The 18,003-nt window shown below is 36.5% G+C and overlaps 1 protein-coding gene across 1 annotated transcript; it reads right to left on the reverse strand.

Annotated features, from left to right (window-relative positions):
• Positions 1-502: 502 nt before the first annotated feature.
• Positions 503-2,352, reverse strand: LOC128870231 (uncharacterized). Its single transcript, XM_054112831.1, has 2 exons — positions 1,897-2,352; positions 503-1,798 (listed from the first exon to the last, which is right to left on the reverse strand). The coding sequence occupies exons 1-2, from the start codon at positions 2,350-2,352 to the stop codon at positions 503-505; spliced, it is 1,752 nt and encodes a 583-aa protein (XP_053968806.1).
• Between the last annotated feature and the right edge of the window lie 15,651 nt (positions 2,353-18,003).

The raw sequence follows: 18,003 nt of genomic DNA on the forward strand, positions 1-18,003 counted from the left end.
TATTTTCGATACATCATGTTGCTTACTTAGAAAACAGAGTTTTCCGGAAATACTGGCTATTTATAAGGTTTAAATTTGATATTCACAGACACACACTGTTAAAATACAGTCTGTTAATTAATTTAAAGCTTTCTCATAAACTATATTTTTTGTTTTGTTTTGTGGTGCGTAAATAAACAAAGAAGACGGTTTTCCGACGCGCGAACACGCGACGTATAATTGTCCATGCGCGAAACAGGGAAACTCCAAGTTGATTCCACAAACTTCTAACGACTGTCCTTGCGATTTATTTATGGTCATCGCAAAGGCCAGACGTACTGGAAATTGTAAGCGTTTAAAATCGAATGGTAAGTCCTTTGGAATCATCGGTATCCTTTGTATTTTCCTTTTATGATTGTCGCCTCAATGACGTTATTCATCAGTCTTTCCACAGCCAGTCTTGTTCCATTGCTTAGTCGAGGTTGATTAATGTTACGCAGCATGATGACAACTGATCCTACTTTTAACTGCAATTTAAGAACTCAGTGGGATAGTTGATTACGTCATCCTGGTTCATTACGGTGTCGACTGATTTGAAGGAAACCAACTGTCCTGGAAGAAAATTCTGAATGGTCGCATTAAGATCCTCGGCATCTTTATTTTTCGCTGCTAATATTGCTCGTTCACAAAGCCAATTATGGTTATTGAACTTTTGCGCTATAGCTGGGAAAACTCGCTGAATAAGCTCCACTTTTGAGTCTGTGATGTGACAGAAATCTGTAGGTAATGTGATGAATCCGGTCGAGGTGTCCACTGCAACTTTATTATTTCCAATGTCTAACAACTGCTTCTCAAACACATTTGCAGTTTCCTCTTGTTGCAAAAATACTCGCATGTTAGTTGTTAAGTGGAGTGTCTTTACGTACTGCCACAAATTTGATGATTTTAGGCATGCATTTAGTTCATCAGCAGCAGTTGATCGGGGAATAACTGGAAGAGTCTGACGAAAATCACCTGACAACAGAATCATGGCCCCACCGAAAATATTTTGGTTGTCACGAAGATCTTTCAACGTTCTGTCCAGTGCCTCCAGTGACCTCTTATGGGCCATTGTGCATTCATCCCAAACAATCAATTTGCATACCTGTAGGATCTTGGCCATTGCGCTATTTTTGGCGATGTTGCAAATTGGTGTTTCGGTGATTTGCATGTTTAGTGGTAATTTCAAGGCAGAACGTGCAGCTATTCCAGATGAAGCCAACGCTAGAGCAACATCATTTCGCGATCTGATCCTCGCCAAAAGCAATGAAATTAAAAACGTTTTTCCGGTTCCTCCGGGAGCATCAAGCAAATAAATTTCACCAGATCCACTGTTCACAGCTTCTATCAAAGTGTCGTACGCAATTCTTTGTTGTTGATTTAATTGTGGAACATTTGTACGAACTGTTTCGGCCAATGCTTCAATGTCGTACTGATGTTCTCTTTGCAACTCGTGGTTTAATGCATCGTGCATATGACGATTGGGTGCTGTCATTCCCAAACACGACAATACTTTATTTGCCATCAATAAACACATATCTTCTATCATGATCAATGTGTCATTGTAAATTTCTTCAGTCATTTGTAGTGTAGGATTCAAAGTTTGACGGCGCACACGATGCAAAACATCCTCAGACATGTCATCTCTATACTTAACCCACAAATCTTTTGGATTCGATGGGAAACATGTCGATATGATAATCGCAAACAATGTACGAATTTGATGAGGCGACGAAGATATTACGGAATCCTTGAGCGTATCATCCCAGTGCGAATCGTTCTCAAGTAAATGTAATAGTTAAAAAATGCCTCACAGTAAGTCGCACACAGCTGTCCATTAACTGTTCTCAGTTGTTTAAACGATGTCGGACCACGAACATTCACCAACAACAACCGCAAATAATAACATTCATCGTTATTTGGATGTACTGTGTAGATGCGACCCAGAGCATCTGAAGCAAATACATTTGGATGTCCTTCAACTGGTGTTCCTTGTTTTCGACGCTGTAACGATTTCGATGATGCGTTCCATGTGTAATAGCGTGGCATGTCAGCATACAGCAAAGTGCGAGCTAAATCATCCGTTTGACAGACTGTGAAGAAACTTGTTAATGTTGTCGACGGTGGATGTGCCGCCCTGTCTGCCGCGTTAGATTCATTAAAATAAACTCGTTGACCATTTTCTAAATGGACTGCCAAATGGACTACTGTAGGGTGTCTTTCATGGATCGCAAATGCAAAGATACGCCAAATAGCTTCGTTGCTACTTACATAGCGACCCATCTGGTACTGTGATATTTCATCATTTGCATTGGTTACACCGAAGACAGCCATATCACTACCTTTATTAACATATGTACTTTATCGACTTCACAGAATTACAATATTCCATATTGATGTGAGTCTCAAAAGCTTTGGACAATATTGGCGAGTATGGCACAATCCAACGATTGTCTACATCAACATTTTGTCCTCTTACCTTCATAACTACCGATCGCCCACTGTCCGCAACTGATCGCCGACGATACAATGGGTATCCATCATTTCCCGTTATGGTTTCAGCAAGCAGGTCTCTTGGGTATCGCTTGGAACACCTACCGTCGACCATACAGGGTGAATTGTAGTTGAAATGTCCGCAAGGTCCATGTATCATGTGTTTGGTAACTACTGCATGCAATTTTGGGTCAACTATTTCATCTGGAATTTCAGCTGAAATTATGGAATCAATCTCATCTGGCCTTATTTTGTCCACTAACCAGACTAAAATGTGCGCATCTGGCAATCCACGCTTTTCCCATTCTACAGAGTACATCCAACAACGGACTCGGCCATACACACAATGCTTTATTAAGAAATTCATGAGAGATTTTAATTTTTGTTTAAAAACTCTGGCAGTTATGTCATGTCTATCAACTGGTGTTTGGCTATGTAGTAATTCCTTCTCGATTTCGGACCATTTTGGGTTACATGTGAATGTAACAAATAAGTCTGGGCGGCCATAATGCCTAACATATGGCATAGCATCCTGAGCATATTCATGCATGTGGCGTGGGCTTCCTATATAAGTAGCTGGCAAAATTGTCATTCTTCCTACATTATTCACATTGCCATCAGCATTTATAGCATCGCGGAGATGTATGTATTCCTCTGACCGTAGCCGTCGTTGGTTCAAACGGATGTATGTCAATCGTTCAGTCTCAATTTTGACATACATGTCAACTGCAAACTGATGAAAAAGTCGTTGACACATCAAAATATGATTTACTTCACCTTGACGGATCATGAGTCTGTATGAATAGAAATTCATAGCACTAACTTTTTTGTTGGTTTCAGCACCTGCAATCAAAAATGATAAATGTTTAAATTGTTACTTCGATGAATTGAATTTAAAAATATTATTTAATCTTGTTCAATTCATTTACCTGTTACTTGATTTACCATTTTGATATTAAAATGGTATCCTTCTTGTGGCAATTTTACTTTGCCTTCAGCACAACATAATCCAGTAGATTCACCAGTGTATTTTAACGCCTTACAATATTTACAAATTGTTTTCATTTCCCCAATTGTTACCGATTTGTCGGAACAATAATCAATTGCCGGATCATAGTGGAATGCAGCTCGTTCAAGAATCACAGGAGCACTGCGTCTGCGGATTCGCTCAATTTCATTATGTCTAGCTTGCTGTTGTTGTGTTTGATGTGCACGAACTCGTTGCATTCTAAGCCTATCTCCTACATTGTCACTCACTAAAGAACGCAATTCTGACATAGCAATACGACTATTTTCTTGATCTGTCTGTCTCTGGTCATCAGTGCGGTTAGCACGTGAGGTAGCTCTTCGCACATTTGATTGACTACGACGACCTAAGTCAGGTCGTCTTCTCCTCGGCATCGTAAATTGTAATTAATCAAAGTGAGAAAATTTCCCGTTCATTTAGCAGTAAAGTGTCACTATCACAAAAAAGAGCACATTACTTGGAATGTCACTATCACAAAGGATCACCAAAGTAAAGAAAGTTCTCGCGCACGTAGCCACAAAGATATATATAATATCGTAATAATACTTTTTTCCGTGCTCTGAAATGCGACAGGATGGATTGACATATTAGTTGGTTGTCAAATCTAATGTCAAATATTATGATTGCGTTCAGAAATTTAACTTAAGATTTATAATTTAATTTGTGACAAAACTTAAGATGTATCTTTCGATTTCTATATAGTCTTATTAAAAAAATAATCGGACAGATTAACAACTGAAGTTAGCTAAAATTGAGTTTCTCGAAGCCGACCACTATTTATGTACTATGTATTTTGAGACTATGCAATTTTGTCGCGTTCGCGATTCACTTTCACTTTTGTTGAGTATCAGAACGCGATATTAGATCCTCCAACGCGCACACGAATTTGAACTTTATGCAGCGGTAATAAATTACAAATTGACTCTCCATTTTATTTAGAAAACGTTTGTATGGGAAATAGAAAAATGCTGTTTTGAGGATTTTCCCGGCAATTATTCGAATTTTTCTCACCTTTTAAACCTTCCGTAGAACTCCACGAATAATTCAAGACCAAGATAAGATAAATCCGTTCAGCCGTTCTCGAGTTTTAGCGAGACTAACGAACAGCAATTCATTTTTATATATATAGACTAGCTTATACCCGTGGGTTTCACCCCACATTTCTATCAAAAAGTATGCAAAGTAAATAAAACAACTTTAACTTTTTTAAGTCAGTTTAGGTATTATTTAAAACGATCGGATATATGACATTTATTGTTATATTATTTTGAGTATAAATAAAAAGGTTTTTCGGTGCGCCAACTCTGGAGCAGGCTACATATAATTGGCCATGGGTAAAACATGAGTTGGTTAGATTGACTCCTGCTACAGCTAATAATTGTCCCTGAGCTTAATTATGGACATTGCGAAAACCAGTCTAATAGGAAATTGGAGGCGTTTAAAATTGAAAGGTATATCCGTCGGTATCATTGGAATTCTTGGTATGAAAACTTTGTGGTTTTCAAAATTTCCTGATAAAACCATAGCTTCTATAACAATCGGTAAAAGTTTCGTGATGATTAGCCTTGTGCCATTGCATAAACGTGGAGGATCCAAATAACGCAGCATAATTATCATGGCCCCCTTTTTAAGCATCAGTCGATGAGGAGAAATTCCTGATGGGTCCAAGGAGTTAAGAAAGTCAACGGGATAATGAACTGCCTGGGATTCTTCGACGACTGTGTCAATGGAATGATAAGTTGTGACAGTTCCTGGTAGTATTTCTTGAATTTTGGAATTAATGACATTTACATCGTCATTCTTCTCGAAGCCATCTATAGTTTGTGTGATTGGCTGAAATATTTGGAAATACCCTTTCTATGAAAGTGTCGACTGATAACATAAGTTGACAAAAACCTGGAGGAAAAGAAATTAAATTTGGTGGTAAAGAAATTGGTATTTTTCCATTGCCTATTGTAAGTAATTGTTCAGAAAAAACTTCTTCTGAAGCATCTCCTCCTAAATGTGTTCTCATATTTGTAGAAAGAGTCAATTTTTCAAGACTACGTTCAGTCCCATAGGTATGACGATTTTAAGCAGGCATTCACTTCATCTTCGGCGGTTCCTTTCGGAATAACTGGAAGAATTTGTCGAAAATCCCCTGCCAGTAAGAGTAAGGCACCACCCATGGGTTGATCATTACCTCTCAAGTCTCTCAGAGATCGGCCTAAAGCTTCTAGCGACTTTTTATGGGCCATTGTGCACTCATCCCACACTATTAGCTTACATGTCTTTAGAACCCTACCTTGACCTGAGTTTTTGCTTATATTGCACATCGGTGTGTCAGATATTTGCATAGACAGTGGTAACTTAAAAGCTGAGTGAGCTGTTCGTCCGCCACACAAAAGGGTAGCCGCTATTCCTGAAGAAGCAACTGCCACAGCGATTTCTTTCTTTTCTCTTACATCAGCCAATATCAAATTAAGCAGAAATGTTTTGCCGGTTCCTCCAGGCGCATCCAAAAAAATCAATCCACCTTTATTTTCAATAATCATTCCTTGAATAGTTTCGTATGCGACTTTTTGATCCGTAACCAATAGAGGTTTGCTTTTGTTTTTAAAAGTATGAAGAGCCTCAATACCGTAATTCACTTTCCGGGAGATATCTTTGTCGGCAAAATCGATTCTGTCTCGAATGGAAGAAGGTAATCCCAAATGCTCCAAGGATTTGCTATTAATTGAAATACATATATTTTCTATGTCGATTGGCGCTTGGTTGTAAATTTGCAAAGAGCAGTTCAGGTTTGTATTATCGCTTGCAGCTCGTGCTGCTCTATGTAGTCTTTACTAAGGTTATCTTTGTGATTTTCCCATAGTGCTTTTGGATCTGATGGCGAGTAAGTTGGCAATATTATTGCCAATAAGCTGCGTAGCTGCGAAGGAAGGCATGACAGTCCAGCTTCAGATAATGTAATTTCGCAGTGATTATCGTTTACTGGAACCTAAATGTTGGCAAGCAATTTTTGGTATTCTACCATATATGCGTCCAGTGATATGCAGTATGAAAAATCCCATTTGTATAGGAGGTGTCACGCCCCATTTCTAGCTATCACCAGTTTTCATGCAGGTGTTAGGTATTAACCTTATATAATCTCTAACCAAATTTCAGTTGTCTAGCCCAAATAGTTCCGGAGATATGGACAGTGAAAAATTGCATTTATATGGGAGGTGCCAAGCCCCTATTTTCGTTTTTCTCAGTTTTCTTGGAGGTGTTAGGGATTAACCTCATATAACCCCTTCCCAAATATCATTGGTCTAGCCTAAATACTTCCAGAGATATGGACTATAAAAAATTCCATTTGTATGGGAGGTGACACGCCCCCTTTTTCGTTATACGCAGTTTTTCTGGATGTGGTAAGGATTAATGTCATATTACCCCTTACCAAATTTCAGTAGTCTAACGTAAATACTTCCAGAAATACGGACTGTTAAAAATTCCAGTTGTATGGGAGGTGACACGCCCCCTTTTTCGTTATACGCAGTTTTTCTGGATGTGGTAAGGATTAATGTCATATAACCCCTTATCAAATTTCAGTAGTCTAACGTAAATACTTCCAGAAATACGAACTGTTAAAAATTCCATTTGTATGGGAGGTGACACGCCCCCTTTTTCGTTATACGCAGTTTTTCTGGATGTGGTAAGGATTAATGTCATATAACCCCTTATCAAATTTCAGTAATCTAACGTAAATACTTCCAGAAATACGAACTGTTAAAAATTCCATTTGTATGGGAGGTGACACGCCCCCTTTTTGGTTATACGCAGTTTTTCTGGATGTGGTAAGGATTAATGTCATATAACCCCTTATCAAATTTCAGTAGTCTAACGTAAATACTTCCAGAAATACGGACTGTTAAAAATTCCATTTGCATGGGAGGTGACACGCCCCCTTTTTCGTTATGCGCAGTTTTTCTGGATGTGGTAAGGATTAATGTCATATAACCCCTTATCAAATTTCAGTAGTCTAACGTAAATACTTCCAGAAATACGGACTGTTAAAAATTCCATTTGTATGGGAGGTGCCACGCCACCTTTTTAGTTATATGCAGTTTTTGTGGATGTGGTAAGGATTAATGTCATATAACCCCTTACCAAATTTCAGTAGTCTAACGTAAATACTTCCAGAAATACGGACTGTTAAAAATTCCAGTTGTATGGGAGGTGCCACGCCCCCCATACATAATATATCAAAATATTTTTTAGCCTATGACCATCCCGGTAAGGTATCCAGTTCGTGTTTCAAATTTGGTTACGATTGGTTTATGCGTTTAGGACGCAAGTCGATCTGTAGATACATACATAATTTGAATTTTATATATAATATATAGATTATAGATTAGTAATATATGTATGTACAATCGGCAGCCGTCGTAGTCGAATGGGTTGGTGCGTGACTACCATTCGGAATTCACAGAGCTAACGTACGTCGGTAAAACACCAAAATTAAGAAAAAGATTTTTCTACAACAAACAAAACAAAATTTATCCCAACCAAGAGAGCAATTTAATAGTTAGAGAAATATAAATTCCTACCCCAATTCAGCTAATAATAATAGTTCTACTAATATGCAATAATATCTCCCTTACAATATTAATTTCGCTGTTAATATAATTTAATATGTGGGGCATTGCCTGCAATTGCTTGTACGCAGTGTACAACGCGTTGATATAACAATCGCAACGTGTGTGCTGGGCGTAAGGATTGTTGATACAACAAAAGCAGCGTGTATACGTTGCTTTAGTATTTTTGTTTTGAATTATTACTTTTTCGGTTTGGGTCTTGATAAGAGCTTCTTTTTTCGCAACGAATGTTTTTAATAACTGATAACTAAAAATAAGAGGAAAACAATTGAAACTAAAATAAAAGTTCCGCGCCGCATAGATTGGTCGCAATATATCAATGGCTGTTTAAGTTGCTTCGAGTTGGAGTTGAAGGGTGAGAAAAGTGCACTAACGTTGAGTCGGTGTAGGAGTGATTACAAACGGCAGCAATTAGAATCTGGAAGCGCCGTATATATTAGAAAAACCCAAAAATACAATAATAATTTTGAAATTAATATAATAACCCAATAATGAAATCACAGCCAATACATAATACCAAGGGGAACACTTCAAATCAAAATCAATCCGGGATTAGACGTTTCGGAAATCCTGACCCCATGGAACAGGACAACAAGGTTTTTCGGCTCGAAGCCTTGGATACCTACCAAAAGTACAAATAATGTTGGAAAATAGATATTTTAAATTTCTTGTGGATACAGTAGATACAGGTCATCAGTAAGTCTAATAAGACCTAATATTCTCAAAACACAAACTTTTACAACCAAATTAATGATTTTAACAACCGTTACAGCAGAAATAATATTAAACAAAATTCAAAATTTATATAATAAATAAGAACAAATTGAGTTAGTATTTAAAGTTTTTGATTTTTCTTCAAAATACGATGGGTTGTTAGGTTATGATATTCTTCAGCAAAATGATATTGTAAACAAAAATGTAATTACAGAAATTTTCGCAGTTGCAAGATTTTTCGCGTTGGCTTTAGTATTGGCTTATTATTATTGTGCCAATACACCACTCTTTAGAACGTTGTTCGACTTTAATTATCTCTCAACCTTAACCTTTTTAGATTTGGACCTTTCTGGGACAAAACAAGTATATCCAATGCAATTAAAAAATTACTTTATATGTAAGAAATCAAAATAATACCTTGTAAATATGGTATTTGTTACTTTAGTTTCATAATTATTACTTTCGTTAAAATTCAATTGTAACTTGTATATATTTTTAGCAATTTAACTCTTCTTATGTTGATAACCTAATTTTACTACATACACTTGTTAATATTAAATATTGTAAATTTGTATTTTAGCTCTGAATTTATATCTTAAATGTCTATTCTGAATTTTGTTAGACATTAACGACATTATTTTTAGAAGATTTTTGTTCAACCAGTAATTCTAAATAACCAAATTTAAGACTTAAACATCTTAATAAAGAAGAGTTTGTCAGTAGCTTTTGAAGAAATATAAGAATATATTTTACAAAGAAGGTACGTTCACAAATAAAATTAAACACAAAATCAAGACGACCCACGTATATACGTCAGATCTTACAGATTTCCCCAAATACATAATACAGAAGTTGAGAAACAAATTAGAGAAATATTAAAGCAAGTCGTCATATTCCGCACCAATCTGGGTTGTACCAAAGAAGGTGGACGCTGCTAGAATACAAATATGGCGAATTGTAGTAGACTTTCGTAAGTTAAGTTAATATCACTATAAGCGACAAGTATCCTCTCCCCATAATAGATGAAATACTTGATAAGCTTGGCAAGTGCATGTACTTTAGCACAATTGATTTAACAAAGGGATACCAACAAATTGAAATGGATCTAGAAGATAGAATGAAGACGGCGTTTTCTACGCAGAGTACACATTTCGAGTTTTTACGTATGCCGTTCGGTCTGAAGAATGCACCGTCGACATTCTAAAGACTGATGAACACAGTCTTAGATGGTTTGATCGGGAAGGTTTACATGGTATACTTAGACGATATTATCGTCTTTGGCACTTCACTCTTGAGAAAGGCTTTTCTAGGCTGAAAGAAGCCAATTCGTAAGTACATACATGTCGAAAAAATCGTATTTTTACAGAACGAAACCAAATTTGTCGGACATATTGTAACTTCAGAGGAAAATAAACCTAGTTCTAATAATATATGTATGATATACAATTTTGAAGTATCCACTGCCAAAAACTGAAAAAAAGATAAAGTAATTTTAGGGATCCCTACAAAATGCTGTATATCAAAATTCTTTTCGTACGAAATACTGTAAATTAACGTAACAAAATTCTGCAGTGACAAAATTCTGTATTTACAGAATTCTGTATTTACAAAATTCTGTACTGTCTTAAAAAAATTCTGTATTGACAAAATTGTGTATTGACGAAATTCTGTACTGACGAAATTCTGTATTAACAAAATTCTGTATTGAAAAAATTTTGTGTTGACAAAAGTCAACGAAAAAAGGAGTTCTACGCAAAAATACGGTGGATTGCGTAGCCGGAGTTGGCCTGATGAGGGTTATTTTTTTGAAACGCGGCCGGAGGCCGCCCACGCGAAAAGGAGTTCTACGCAAAAATACGGTAGATTGCGTAGCCGGAGTCGGACTGATGAGGGTTATTTTTTTGAAGCGCGGCCGAAGGCCGCCCACGCGAAAAAGAGTTCTACGCAAAAATATGGTGCGCACTTTTTTTATAAAATTTGTTGAATTTCTTATCATTTACTTACAGCATTTCGTCAATACAGAATTTTGTCAATTCAAAATTTCGTCAATACAGAATTTCGTCAATACAGCATTTCGGCAATACAAAATATTTTTTACAGAATTTTGATATACAGAATTTCGTGTACAGAATTCTATAATACAGAATTCTGAAATACAGAATTTTGTATAAGCATTTTGTAAACAGAATATTGTATCATACAGCATTACGTACCCAACCCGTAATTTTTGGATTAGTTGGCTTTTATAGGAAATTAAACTTTTCTAAAATTTCAAAATCTTTAACTCAGTGTCTAAAAAAGACAGTAAAATTAATATTTATGAGGAATATATAAACGCGGTACGTACGCTAAAGCTTCTTATAACAAAAGGACTAATTTTAGCCTACCCGGACTATGGAAGAAAGTTTACATTGACTACCGATGCATCAAATGCAGCTCTAGGAGCTGTTTTGAGCCAACAGAGTTACATTATTGCACTACGGAAAAAATAATTGCTTGCAATTGTTTGGACAACGAAATATTTTCGCCCATATTTATATGGTAGAAAATTTGTCATAAATAGCGACCGTGGACCTCTTCAATAGCTCCATAATGTAAGAGAACCAAACTCTAAATTGCATAAGTGGAAATGGAAACTTAATGAATTTGATTTTGATATTAAACACATACCGGGAAAGGAAAACCACGTAGCAGACGCGTTATCACGTGTTGAACTTACAGATTGTCATTTCGGTGATACTTCATTTAATGTCGCTACTATTCATTCCGCAATAGAAGATTCAGTGTGTCCCATTCCCATTTCAGACAGACCACTAAATATATTAAAACGACAATTAAGATTGATAAAAAGTAATGAAAACAGTGCGCAATCGGAAAATGTATTTAAAAATACTGTAACAACAATTACATACATTGAATTAACGACTGATCAAATTAAAGATATAATAAAAACATATTTAATAGGAAAAAATTGAACTATATCATCATGATGCAGATATTGTGGCAATTCAAAATGTGTTTAAAATCCTTGTCAACACAAGGCGGCATAAAATATTAAGAGCAACTAGAGAACTATAAGCGGTTTTTCCTAATTTAAAACAAAAATCCTTGTAATCCATTTAGAAGATCTTCATAAAAGATTCATTGAAAAGATTGCTAATCGTTTTCAAAATAAATATTATTACCCCAACTATTTAAAAGGAATGAGTAAAATTATTATTGTGAACTTTGCAATAGATGTAAATATGATCATATCACCCATAAACTACCATTTAAAATCACACCACCTGTTTACGAGACGAGGTAAACATTTGTAATAGAAATGGGAGAAAAGACAATACCCTACTTGTATTGATTTATAATCTAACTTTGGTACTGTTGAAGAAGTACAAACAAAAAAAATTAAAAATTTAAAATTAAAACAAAAATCCTTGAAATTCATTTAGAAGATCTTCATCAAAGATTCATTAAAAAGCTTGCTAGGTTATGTCAGGTTTGACAGCCGCATCGCACATAGAGACAACGATGCCACTTAGACCACGAAATGGGTCCGTTGTGAGCCGCGGGGGCTGAACTACATTTCCCTCTCCATATTAAACCATCCTGTGCTTTTGACAATCCGTAAAAGGTTGTTGATACCTAAAGTGTATAGATTATCTATATTGTTAAGAAGTAGGATTTTAAAAATCGGTTCTTGCTTCTGGCTAGAGCTGGGCGTGTGCAAGAAAGGTGTTGAATTGTTTCCAACTCCTCCTCATTGCTGCAGCTACGATAGAAATCATGCGTGTAAACGCCTAAACTCTTAGCATGATTTCCTATGAAACAATGTCCTGTGAGGGCACCTACTAAAGTCTTGATTTGAAGTCTATTCAGTTTTATAATACTCTTGGACAGACGTACATTTAGCCTTGGCCATGTTTGCCTAGCAATTTCACAGGTGTTAACGCTAATCCATCTTTGATTTGCAGAACTGATTAGTGATCCTTAATGAGAAGCTTACACGTTGCGAGACCATAAAACTACTTATGTATGTCTGGCATATAGGTACCTTCTCTTGTAAGTTGGTCTGCCCTACAGTTCCCTGGTATATCTCTGTGACCTGGAACCCAGCATAAGATTATACGATATTGTTTGGTCATCTTTTTTAGAGATTGGCGACAACGTAAGACCCTCCTTGATGTTGTTTGGAATGCATCCAGAGCTCGTAGGGCAGCTTGGCTGTCTGATAGAATGCAGATATCAGTTGATGATATATCTTTAGCCATTTTAAGGCTTCATGAATAGCATTTATTTCCGCTTGAAAAACACTACAATGTTCCGGTAGTTTAAAGGATTCACTAATAGAAAGCTCTTCGCAAAATAACCCTGATCCTACACCGGTGTCCATTTTAGACCCGTCAGCGTAGATCTTAACGGGTGTGTTGGGTGTTGGATCTTCTTCAAACCATTCCATTCTAAAGATTTTCATTAGGAAATTCCTTTCGAAGCATAGAATGGGAGGGTGATAATCACAGTCACTGGGCATATCCATCTAGGAGTTTAAGATGGTTGAATGTCCATGTGTGACAGTCCTCCATTGTGAGCTTGCTTTGAGCCTTAAAGCGGAGCAGGCCGCTGAGTATCTGCAGAAGAGATCTAGGGGTGGCAGATGTAGTATGAAGTCCAAAACCAGGGATGGCGTGGTTTTCATGATGCCACATATTGCTAATTTCGCTGATCTCTGCACTTTATTCAATAAATTAGAATAGGTTTTTTTCTGCATAGCACACCACCAGACAGCATTTCCATATAGAAGAATGGGTCTGACGACAGCTGTGAAAAGCCAATAAGCAATCTTAGGTTTAATTCCCCAGGTCTTACCTAAAACTCTCTTACAGGCATAAAATGCTAGGTTCGCCTTTCTGACTCTTTCTCAGATGTTTGACTTCCAAGTCAGTTTCCTATCTATGTTTAGTCCCAAGTACTTGGTTTCTTTCGAAATCACAAGAGCTTTCCCCTTGAGCATAATTGGACTTAGCTGAGGGATTCTGTGTTTCCTAGTGAACAATATGAGTTGTGTTTTGTCTGGGTTGACTCCTAGACCACACTTTTCCGCCCACCTAGAAAGTTTATCTAGAGCATTTCGCATTAGGCTTCTTAATGTAAATACAAATTTACCAGAGACACCAATAACAACATCATAAGCGTAAGCTATCACCTTCCAGCCCACCGATTCCAGTATTAACCTATGTTTATTTACAACTGCGTTCCATAAAAACGGTGAGGGGACTCCACCTTGCGGTGAACCTCTACTTACCAATCTCCTGAGCACCGATTCTCCTAGTTTCGCTTCAATGACTCAGCTATTTAGCATTTTGCCAATGAAGCCTACCAAGCCCGGTTCTACCCCAAGATCAGTGCGTGCTGCAGTAATAGAAAGCAACCTTTGAAGATTGCGAGTAGCCAGAAAGCTAGATATCCGGCGGTCTTTTTGTAGTTCCACTGGGTAAATACCATCTGGACCCGGTGATCTAAAAGGTTTGAAACTTTCAATCGCCCATAATAGCCGACCCTCAGATATAGCGTCTATTCTGACTTCACGACAGTGTACTGTATCTTCCATGTCATGCCCAGTAATGTCTGATCAGCCTGGAAAATGAGTGTCGAGTAAAAGTTCTAAAGACTTTTTACTGGTTGTAGTGAAAGTGCCACCACTTTCCTGTAGCAGCTCCCAATTTTGAGGACTTCCCGCTAAAAACTTACAAAGTCTGGAGGTCTTGAGGGGGCAAACCTCTTCACAAAAGGATTTCCAAGATTGCCTTTGGGTATTTCTGATTTCCTTCTTGTAGATTTTCAGAGAATCTTTATAGCCTTTCCAATCTTCTGCGAGACGTGTTTTCTTAGCTTCATTAAAAGCGCTTCTGCTTGTTTTTTGAGGCTTCCCTTAGGCAGCATTCATGTTGTAGGTAATCTTGTCAACTAAATTTTCTAGTCCTTCTATGCTTTGTGGTACCACAGATGGACATGTTCCTAGGGTAACCCCGATACAATCTAGGTAGGTTTCGGTAGATTTTTACTAACCTCAAAAGAGATATATCTATGATCAGGGAAGGAATGTTCTTCCAAACCTTTCCAGTTCCTTATTCTGTTAATAACGGATTCAAAAGCAAAAGTTGCGTATAACACTTCCTGTCTATTACGAATGACAAAAGTAGGTTTATTACCTTTATTGCAAATCTGTAGTTTAGTACCTGTAGTTTATCAGATAATCAAAGAGACACTCTGCTCTAGCGTTAGTATCAGTGCTGCCCCATATCACGTGATGCGCATTTACATCCGCACCAATAATTAGCTTTGCGCCAAGCTTCTGGGCCTGCGCTACCAGATTTTTGTAAATTAATCTAGGTAGCTCCTCATGGTCATGTGCGAGGTAACAGGAAGATAAACACATCCGTTCATTTCCCGACTCCAGGCTAATGGTCAATTGATCTGTGTTGCTGTAATTAGAGAGCATGAAAGCATTTATCCCTTTTCTTAAGAGTACGCACGCTCTAGGATTACCTTTGTTGCGAGCATACATCAGTTTATATTTTTGAGTCCTTAGTCCGCACACAAGACCATGTGATACCCATGGCGAGGAGAGGAGATGATGGGATAATGGGACTTTAGGATTATTAGGGGATCTTCGTCGGTACGTTGATCTTCATATGGTGATTGGATGACCACCAATTTTGCCGTAAAGCGGATGGATGGCTAGCCAATCCTCATATGGAGCTTTCCTTCTAGTTCGTGTTGGGTTGGTCCCCATGATATGCTGTTCAAACCATCACTTAAGCCTCATCCCCGCGGCAAGGAGGCCAAAATGAAAAAAGCCATAAAATATTAAGAGCAACTAAAGAACTATAAGCGGTTTTTCCTAATTTAAAACAAAAATCCTTGTAATCCATTTAGAAGATCTTTATCAAAGATTCATTGAAAAGATTGCTAATCGTTTTCAAGATAAATATTATTACCCGAACTACTTAAAAGAAATTAGTAAAATTATTAATGTGAACTTTGCAATAGATGTAAATATGATTATATCACCTATAAACTACCATTTAAAATCACACCACCTGTTTACAAGACGATGTGAACATTTGTAATAGATTTTTGGGAATGGGAGAAAAGGCAATACCTTACTTGAATTGATTTATAATCTAAATTTGGTGCTTGCTCTCTAATACAAATTTTTAATATGATGGGACCACCAAAAGTATTGAAGCTCTAGGTATAAATAATCTAGGATCTACGTATAAATAATGTTAACATTAAGAACTGGTGCGATCAGCTCAATATTCAGATAGAAGTAACTACAAGAAATACCGGTATTGCAGATATCGGACGTCTATACAGGATACTTGATGAAAAACTCAGAATAATTAATAGCACAGATGATACAGAATTTAAATATGTACATGCAAATCGAAAAAACGCCTTTTAAGTACAATCATAATGCAATACATTCTACAACCGATGAGACGCCAAACAATATTTTTTAATCGTTTATCTCCTAAGTTTAATGCTCAATTTTCAAAAGAAAATAGAATAAACAATGCAAATAAAACAAAAAAAAAAAAGAAAACCCAAAAGATAATATTTTAATCAATGCTGAAAATTCCAGAAAGCGTATCGAAAAATAAAAAATCCATTTAGTAAAGTAACGTTAGTCAAAGCGGAAAACGACAATGAACAGTTTATGATTAAATTTAAGAATCGTAAAGTAAGGATATATAAAAATGAATTAAAAAAAAAACAATTTGAAAAGCGTTAAAAATATTAAAATCCATTAATCAGTTAATTGTACACTACTCAGTATATGAATTACACAGGTCAAAAACGTTTTGTTCTAGGAAAGTGTAGGGTCATTTTCGAAGTAATTTTTTGCGTAGAATCCGCATCCGGGGTTTAAATTGCTCTATCACGTCCGGATTTTGAGATATCCTAACCTAAAAATGCAGAAACGCTGTTTTTGCCTATTTTTGAGGTTATGTAGCTACGCAGATTTTTCTCTTCATAAAAAAGTAAACATAGAATTTCAAAGTATAAGTCTTCTTCTTTTAAATGCCGTTAAGCTTGCTTAAATATCTTTATTTTTCACTGAGATATCGCATTCTGAAGTTTTCATGTTTGTGAATTTTTCGATATTCGAAAATCCATTGAGATAACATGAGACGTGATACGGTCGATTACATAGTCGCACAAAAAAAAAAAACATGGAGACTTCAAAATGCGATATCTCAGTAAAAATTAAGATATTTGAGCAAACTCAACGGCATTTAAAAGAGAAAGACTTATAATTTAAAATACCACGTTTACTTTTTTATGAAGAGCAAAACCTTTGTAGCTACATAACCTCAAAAATGGGCAAAAACAGCGTTTTTTGCACTTTTAGGTTAGGATATCTCAAAGTCCTGACGTGATAGAGCAATTTAAACCCCGGATTTGGATTCTACGCAAAAAATTTCTTCGGAAATGACACTATACTTTTATAGAACATTCCGAACCCATTTTTTTGCAGACCTGTTTTATTATATAATATTTAAATTTCAATTACATTACTTTATGTTATACTAGCAACCCGCCCGGCTTTGCACGGGTATAAAATATATATCCTATGTCACTCACTGAAAAAATGATTAAAATCGATCTAGTAGTTTTGGCTTATTCATTACTGCCCGTGGCCCGCAAGCGTTAAATTTGGAATAAAACAATTCCCCTTTCTCTATAGCATGAAGATTTCCTGCTATCTTTGGAATATCTAAATCCATACCCTACGCTTTTACATATTTACTTTTTGCATTTTTACACATGTATTTATTTTATTTTTACAACAATTAATATATTACTGAATGTGTTTATATACAACGTTCATAGCCTTCTTGTCATTAGACAATACACACATGTTTTCTCTAGAGGTTACTCTTGAAAGAGCGACATACAGTTGGCCATGTGAAAAACAGTCAACGCTCAAATCTAAGCCTGCAACGTTGAATGTTTGACCCTGAGATTTATCAATGGTCATTGCAAAGATGTCTTTACCGGAAATTGTAAGCGTTTAAATTGGAATGGTAGATCCGATGGTATCAGAGGGATTCGAGGAATCAATACATC

This window comes from Anastrepha ludens, chromosome X (assembly GCF_028408465.1).
Source record: "Anastrepha ludens isolate Willacy chromosome X, idAnaLude1.1, whole genome shotgun sequence".
Lineage (NCBI taxonomy): Eukaryota > Metazoa > Arthropoda > Insecta > Diptera > Tephritidae > Anastrepha > Anastrepha ludens.

Excerpts from the sequence above, each read along its gene's own strand:
- LOC128870231 (XM_054112831.1), bottom strand. The coding sequence starts at position 2,352 with ATGGCTGTCTTCGGTGTAACCAATGCAAATGATGAAATATCACAGTAC. Across the intron at positions 1,799-1,896 it reads TGCGGTTGTTGTTGGTGAAT|AACGATTCGCACTGGGATGA; the intron begins GTTCGTGGTCCG and ends CATTTACTTGAG.